General features: G+C 42.8%; 1 protein-coding gene across 1 annotated transcript; it reads right to left on the bottom strand.

Moving 5' to 3' along the window:
* Positions 1–6,773: 6,773 nt before the first annotated feature.
* Positions 6,774–7,854, bottom strand: LOC134179104 (uncharacterized). The gene has a single exon (XM_062645999.1). It carries the CDS (start codon positions 7,405–7,407, stop codon positions 6,820–6,822), a length of 588 nt encoding a protein of 195 aa, XP_062501983.1. The 5' UTR covers positions 7,408–7,854; the 3' UTR covers positions 6,774–6,819.
* Between the last annotated feature and the right edge of the window lie 1,570 nt (positions 7,855–9,424).

Raw genomic sequence — 9,424 nt, 5'->3', positions numbered from 1 at the left:
CACTTGGAGGATGAAATTCTTGAAACGGCCCCGTCAGTTTTAAAGTTTCTAAAATTCTTAACGTACATCTGTCGGGTTTGCTCTGAGATAGCGCCCACAGATACCCAACTTGGTTAGTATGGACTTCCCATTAGCGAGAGAAGGCAGAGCCAGCAGCTAGAACATAGCTCTGGAATGCTCCTTTAACTATTGTGCCTTGAATTCACAAAGGCATAAATGCTTTATTAGCTGAGTTGACTAAATTTCACATAATCTTGCTAAGTGTCTATATTCAGCCGTTACACAGTGCACATAAACTTCATACATGCTTTTAGATAGTACGCCCTGTCAAATAGGCCCGCTTGCTAATACACTTGTACCGGAAAACATTCTGCGTTAGCGCACCGCCTCTACCTTAAATCTCTGCAATCATTTCTATTCGCAGATTTGGTCTTAGCACAGCGTCTTGCTCAGATTCCCTGGCAGGCTGCAATCATTCACGAATGATGACAATGACGACAATCATGAGGACAAACTTGGATCACGTGGACTATGATAAGGATCGATGTGTATGTTGATTGGCTGAGACATAAAACGTTGAAAGCCCCACCACAATTGCAGGTGTTTGCTATTCAGGATGAAGTTATAGCGACCAGATGATACCAAAAGAAATTTTTGGAAAGGCCATTACCACAAAATGCTGTGTGTGTGCGTGTGCACGTGCGTGCGTGCATGTGTGTGTGTGTGTGTGTGTGTGTGTGTGTGTGTGTGTGTGTGTGTGTGTGTGTGTGTGTGTGTGTGTGTGTGTGTGTGTGTAAGCAAGAATGAGACCTGTACAAGAATAGACATGATGGTGTTGCGAAAGTAATCTACCTCCATGTTGCTTTTCAGTTTGGTTTACAGTTTGATCATCATGCAATACAAACAGAATGAAAAGTAGAATTTAACCGACCACATACTGTGTGGTCGGTTAAATTCTACTATGTGGCCGGTTAAATTCTACCTTTCATTCATATCATTGTATTGAGCAAACAAGACAAGAAAGCATGATTTATTGAGGTATCTGTTCCTCATGACTCAAATGTTCAGGCAAAGGAGGAAAAATTGACCAAATACAAGGACCTTACAGAAGACTCGAAGATCTACCTACTAAGGTCCAGATTGTATAAATTGTCAGAACAATAGCACTATCACTAAGTGACAATAGACTTTCTACAATATTGTGAACGAGTGCCAAGACTTGAAAGACATTTGATAGCAACTATGCAGACTGCTGCTATTTTGGGTACGACGTACATTTGGTGTAGATGCGCCATCTAAGTTGCATGACCATCCAGTAGAGTATCTTTGAACCCAATTGGTTACATTGATTTGCTGTTATATTACGTTACCAGTGTGTGAAACTAATATAAATGATGGTGATTTTGTCTAGTTAGAGAGGTACTACATGCACTCTTGCCTGAGTCTTTCTAGAATATCATGTTTGACACTAAACACCCTGGTTGTCTTCAAACAATTATTTTTGACCTTACACGACGTTTGGCATGTAGTCCTCACAACACAACCGTGACCATTCAGAAGAAACGATGTTACACTGGAACATGTCATATTCCAACGACAGTCAGGGGATTGTGTTTCCAGGGAAGACTACGGCTCAAAATTTCTTACAGCGTCATTTACCAGATAACAACCACAAAATTGATTCCACCAGTCAGAATCACTTACAACTTCTGTTGGACTTGGCTTTATGGTCTTCACTCAAAGACTCTGCAAGCATAAGAAACTGAGCTCGACTGAATACCATTTCTGGTTAACACACTGGGGCATGGCTATGGGCAGTGCCAAACCCAAATTTCGGCCTTTCCATGCCCAAAAGACAGTTTGTTGTTGCACTAAGAACATGGTTGGGTATCCCATTTTTCCAACACCCAAACTCCAAATGCTGCCCTTGTGGTAACACTATTGATAAGTTTGGTGACCATCTACTGGAATGTAATCAAGGACAGAGTTTGACAACAAAGCGTCATGATGCTTTATGCGAAGCGGTGTATAATGCACTGCTTACAGATGATTCTCGTTGTCGTCGAGAGGCTAGATGTAGCAGTAGCAACCAAACAAGACCAAGAGATGTGGACCATCCTGATTTCAAGCACGGTTTACCTGCATACTTTGACTTATCAATATGAAATTCTTTACAACCGTCTTTTCTCACTCAAGCAGCAAGTTATCCAGGTGCAGCATCTGAAGCAGGAGAGATGGAGAAGGACGAACGACATCACTTGAATGTGTCCAGCACAGGCAGCATTTTTCATTCGCTCGTGGTTGAGACTTTGGGTCTTTGGACACCTTCTAGCCTTCAAGTGCTCAAGATTATAGCACGTAGAGCTTCTTTTAAACATAATGTTTCAATTAGCCAATCTGTTAGTCATTTTCATCAGTAACTCTCTACTAGGCTGTAGTGTAGCAATGCTAAAATAATACTAGCTAGATGTAGTATTAATGGTACGACTAGTCCCTCCTGGGACTTGTAATAAGTAAAAATCATATTCCATTCAAGATTCATATGCCTTGCTTCTTACAGCAAGGCAGAAACAGACATAACAGGCACATATATATATGTATATATATATATATATATATATATATATATATATATATATATATATATATATATATATATATATATATATATATATATATATATATATGAATCTAAAGTAGTCTACTTCCCATCAGTCTAGCACTAACATCCACAAGCTAACTGACAGCTGCTGCATAAGGTTATTGTAGGCCTGTGAAAACGGAATGTTGTTTGAAGTAATTGTTTTGGTAGCAATGGTTCTCAAAGTTTCCAAGCTGGCAGGAGTCCAAGCTCTAAATTATTCCACTACCAGAGGATAGAAGAGTGCACCTGAAGAGGACTAAGTCATCATGTTTGGTGTCTTTCTCAATCTCCCTGAGAAGACTGGCGGCACCTGCGACAAGTCGCTGAACTTGACACAAATTTAGGTTGGAACAAATAACGTATGGTTACATCAAACTATATAGCGCAGGACAACCAGTCAAAAAATTGGGGTGGAAGACGTCTCCAAAGCAATCACAGGTGTCTGACGAGAATCTCTGCTCCTTTATCAATAAAGCATTGAAGATAATGCTCGGAGAGCGTTGTGACGTTTTGACCGTAAATTAGTCTAATGGCAGCCAAGGAGATGGTCACCAAAACCGTCAATTAACTGACCACACTTGCATCTTACAGCAAAAGGAATCCTGGATGTACTGGAAAAGAGTTATGCCCAACCATAAACGAACAGCAATACAGAACTCATGCCTGGTCATGGAAAGGCCAAGGTTTGGGTTAGGAACGGCTCGTAGCCACGCCCCAGCATGTGGTTCTGAAATTGTGTTTAAGTCTGGCTTCGTCTATCAGAGTGCAAGAAAGTTTTGAGTGCTCCATAGTTACTACTATCAACTTGAGACTGAAGTGTGTGTTGTGATGGTGAATTGACATTACAATAGGACTCAAAACTTCCAAAATTCTGGAGAAATTCTTCTTTAGCACTAGATTAGCCATCAATTAGAAAACTTGACTTCTCAAAAGTAGCTAAGTGAAGAAAGTGACTGACCAAGTCTCTACTACAATTGCAGCTGCTAATACAAACATTATACTAACTGATCCATAAGCCTCTCGTAGACCCAGACCTCCACGGTTGATGGGTAGTGTTGTTTAAAGTCAAGCTTCATCCGAAAGAGATGAATGAGTTATGACCTCAAGAGAGTGGCGGACCTTTGTCAAACAGCAGTAGTTGTTGAGTTGCCTTTCCGGGAGTGACCTTACAAAGAAGGTGATTAATTTTTAGGTAAAGCCAAGCAGCTTCAAAGTAAATGTAATTCGATCTGCACGTTGTTGATGTCTATGAGACACTTCTGAGCTTCCAAACTTTGGCTATTCGACGTTGGAAGCCTGATTTATAAAATTCATCAGAGCCAAAGATTAGAGAACCCAGTAACTCAACACCACCATCCCTAGGCAAAACACATTGGACTTCTACAGACAGTTCAGAAAAGACTGGTTACTAGTGGGCCAAAAGACCTCACATTTGCTTAGGTTCAAGTGTAAACCATATTTCGGACCATTTGACTGCAAGGCACTGAGTAGCAACGATATGGATTCTCGTGTTCCTATGAAGGTGGCATCATCTAGGTATCAGATCTGCAAGAGTAGATAGATTCGAAACTTCGTTGGGAACGTCATTAAGCAAATCCAAAAACCACCAAAGAGAATAATAACAGTCCCAGAGGATCACCTTGCTGAACCCCAGCCTTTGAAAGAATATAATGGCTGCCAAACCAAAGTTCCCCTGCACACTGATATGAACAGTAAGTCCAAGAAAATAAATCAGGTAGCTCCTTGTATAGTCGAGAAAGAAGGACTGCCTACTGCATTCATTACTTAAAGGCGTTTTTTGCCATGTCTACTTTCAGACAGCACAACTTCTCTTCTGATAATGAAGAAATACATGATCGTGTTGTATGTACAGCTGCTTCCAAACCACCCCTATATTTTTCAGATCCAAATGTTTGGTTTGTAGTCATTTAGTTATTGTAAGTACTTATATATATATATATATATAGATACACACACACACACACACACACACACACACACACACACACACACACACACACACACACACACACACACACACACACACACACACACACACACACACACACACACACACACACACACACACACACACACACACACACACACACACACACACACACACACACACACACACACACACACACACACACACACACACACACACACACACACACACACACACACACACACACACACACACACACACACACACACACACACACACACACACACACACACACACACACACACACACACACACACACACACACACACACACACACACACACACACACACACACACACACACACACACACACACACACACACACACACACACACACACACACACACACACACACACACACACACACACACACACACACACACACACACACACACACACACACACACACACACACACACACACACACACACACACACACACACACACACACACACACACACACACACACACACACACACACACACACACACACACACACACACACACACACACACACACACACACACACACACACACACACACACACACACACACACACACACACACACACACACACACACACACACACACACACACACACACACACACACACACACACACACACACACACACACACACACACACACACACACACACACACACACACACACACACACACACACACACACACACACACACACACACACACACACACACACACACACACACACACACACACACACACACACACACACACACACACACACACACACACACACACACACACACACACACACACACACACACACACACACACACACACACACACACACACACACACACACACACACACACACACACACACACACACACACACACACACACACACACACACACACACACACACACACACACACACACACACACACACACACACACACACACACACACACACACACACACACACACACACACACACACACACACACACACACACACACACACACACACACACACACACACACACACACACACACACACACACACACACACACACACACACACACACACACACACACACACACACACACACACACACACACACACACACACACACACACACACACACACACACACACACACACACACACACACACACACACACACACACACACACACACACACACACACACACACACACACACACACACACACACACACACACACACACACACACACACACACACACACACACACACACACACACACACACACACACACACACACACACACACACACACACACACACACACACACACACACACACACACACACACACACACACACACACACACACACACACACACACACACACACACACACACACACACACACACACACACACACACACACACACACACACACACACACACACACACACACACACACACACACACACACACACACACACACACACACACACACACACACACACACACACACACACACACACACACACACACACACACACACACACACACACACACACACACACACACACACACACACACACACACACACACACACACACACACACACACACACACACACACACACACACACACACACACACACACACACACACACACACACACACACACACACACACACACACACACACACACACACACACACACACACACACACACACACACACACACACACACACACACACACACACACACACACACACACACACACACACACACACACACACACACACACACACACACACACACACACACACACACACACACACACACACACACACACACACACACACACACACACACACACACACACACACACACACACACACACACACACACACACACACACACACACACACACACACACACACACACACACACACACACACACACACACACACACACACACACACACACACACACACACACACACACACACACACACACACACACACACACACACACACACACACACACACACACACACACACACACACACACACACACACACACACACACACACACACACACACACACACACACAGATATATATATATATATATATTCTCTATTCTACTACAATTTCCAAACCCAAACCCCAACACAACTATCTCAAACTAACCCAAAATATCTTCACTGCTTTTCAATGCTAGTCTCCATCTTAGAATTATAAAGCTAAAGTCTGATGGACAGCTGTTGATGGAGGTGTGTGGTGGCTGGCTAGCAGTCAGGTGGTTATGCAGGGCTGATGTCCGCGCAACTGATTTCAAAACGTCGAGGCTGTGAAACGACCAAAGACCAAAAGTTTCAACCACGATAGAATGGAATATTCCTCCTGCTGCTGTTACAGATGCTTGGTGTAAATTGTCTTTTGCCTCCTCTCCTGCTTCAGCTGCAAGGTCTGGCCAATTTGAAGCTCTTACGACTAAATGAGGTTGGAAGCAGTTTCTTACAGTGATGTCGAAATAGGTGGGGCATCCTAGCTCAAAATCCAGATGATAAATGTCTCCTGGTCTACTGTTTGAGTATCCATTGCATCTCTGTTCCATTTGACAGTTTGCATTGTTGTTTAACGTGTGAAAAATCCCTTCACCTAGAGCATTGTGGCATCTAATTCTCAGGTTGCCATTGCCACAACCCAAAAGATGATCACCATGAACATCTAAAACCTGCCTGCAAGAGCAACGTTTGATTGCGGAGGACATGGAAAAATTGGTATTCCAAGCCACAACCGCACAGAGACAATGAACACATGCTGGAGCATAGCAAGGCCAAGATTATGGGTAAGTTATGGGTAGTGCCAATAACAAGTCCCCAGCACAAGAGTAAGAAATTGTGAGTAGTCGAGCACGATCTCTCAGGATGGAAAGCTCCTTCAACAAAGAGCAAAGAGTATCCTTCAGCAAGTGTTGCAGTTGTTTTTGAGTAGAAGAAGCATCATTGATGTCAGGGCGGTTGCTGGGTATATATACTTTACTGTAAACATTCTAGACCGGGCTATCCCAGCCTTGATAGTTGACATCACACTCTAAGTAATTGCAAATCATTTTAGCATTTGCAGAAGGGCATGCCACATTATATCTCGGATGGCATTGTGACGTAAACATCAAATTGGATCTTGCTTACAGCCTAAAAGATGATCTCCTTCAATATCAACGATTTGGCTGCATATGCGTCTTGGAATCTTAGAAGAGGAAAAGACTGCAAGTCTAAGCCACAAACGGAGAGTGACAATAAATTAATGACGTGCCATGGCAAGGCCTAACTTTTCGTTTGGGATTGCCCGCAACAAACTGGCAGCATGAGGAGCAGAGATGGTATTAAACGTGCTCTGTCACAAAGACTTCCAAAATACTTCAATTGATGAACTGTAACTTCGTCTATTTTAGCTTGCAGATGACACTGAGTTGTTGACGGAGATGACAAGTCTAAGACTGGTGGATGTATATTGCGTGAAGAGAAAAGTCGTTGAATAATTGATGAGTAGACATTTCCCCGGGAATAACAAAGGTTTGACAACATAAATTAGCAGGAGCAAGTCGGAGTGATAATTCTTTTGTTGTATTGCAGCTACCAAGAAAGTAGCAATTGCAGTTGTGTTAGCCTGTCATAGACCTATACCTCCCAATTGTGTTGGTGGTCTTGCTTGTAGCCAAACCCTATCTGATATAAAGCTCTGAGAGATTACACCAAGCATATCTCGGAGTCACATGTCAAATTGATTCCACTGAAGTTCAGCTTTATCAGGAGGAACAGTGCGTAGTAAACTGTTCACTTTACAAGAACCAAGACTGTGTAAAAGAAGCAATTCTATCTGTGGATTGTGAATGTCTGAAAGAAGTGATTGATTGTACAGAACGGAGCCTACACGGTTTGCAACGACATCGTTGTAAAATTCACTTGAACCAAATATTAGAGAGCCTAATAGCTCTACTCCATCTTTTATGTGCTTGATTTCTGTTGGAAAGCTTGGAAAGTTCTGATTTCCAGACGACCAAAAAAGTTCACTTTTAGTAATTAAGACTGAGTTTGAGGCCAAAAGAAGCACCTTTTCCAACAACGTAGTGCAACAAAGTGGAAACGCTTTGGCGGGTTCCAATGAAGATTCCGTCATCTAGATACCACAAGCTGAGTTGCAAGTTTTCAATGGGGACCAAATCTCATTTCACCCGCAGATTTATAAGACCAATGAACCCAGCGAACCAATTCAGGAAACTCTTTATTCAGGCGAGTAAGAAATTTCTGTCGATTGCATTCGTTAACTGCATTAGCAACAGTTATCTGTTCGGTTATGGCAGCATAATGCTAAAATGATTTGCAATTATATATATACATACACACACACACCATATTTCCACACTTTTAACGGCATGTCGGTAAAAGTGGGGTTTACCAAAATTAGCGCCAAACCAATCTGGTACCCTATACTGGCATGCCGGTATAGACTGAGGTATATGGGTCCTAGGAATTCCAGACACGCGCAACCTTGTAATGCTCATCTGAGCACGCTTGATGATGGCAGAAGTTGATGCAACTACAAAGGGTAGAAACTCATATACAATTCAGAGAAAGAGTAAAGTTTAAATGAGATTGGCAGCTTTGAAAGATAATATCTCAAAAGACGGCAAAAGAATGTGGGGTTACAAGAAGCTGAGTACAAGACTGGATAAAAGGTCAAGAACAAATTGAACGATGAAGAAGGACAAGCAAGTGTCGTCTAAG

Source organism: Corticium candelabrum, chromosome 4 (assembly GCF_963422355.1).
Source record: "Corticium candelabrum chromosome 4, ooCorCand1.1, whole genome shotgun sequence".
NCBI classification, from domain to species: Eukaryota; Metazoa; Porifera; class Homoscleromorpha; order Homosclerophorida; family Plakinidae; genus Corticium; species Corticium candelabrum.
The sequence above is the reverse complement of the archived record's forward strand: the minus strand, read 5'-3'. Positions and strand labels throughout refer to the sequence as shown.

Excerpts from the sequence above, each read along its gene's own strand:
- LOC134179104 (XM_062645999.1), bottom strand. The coding sequence starts at position 7,407 with ATGTCCTCCGCAATCAAACGTTGCTCTTGCAGGCAGGTTTTAGATGTT.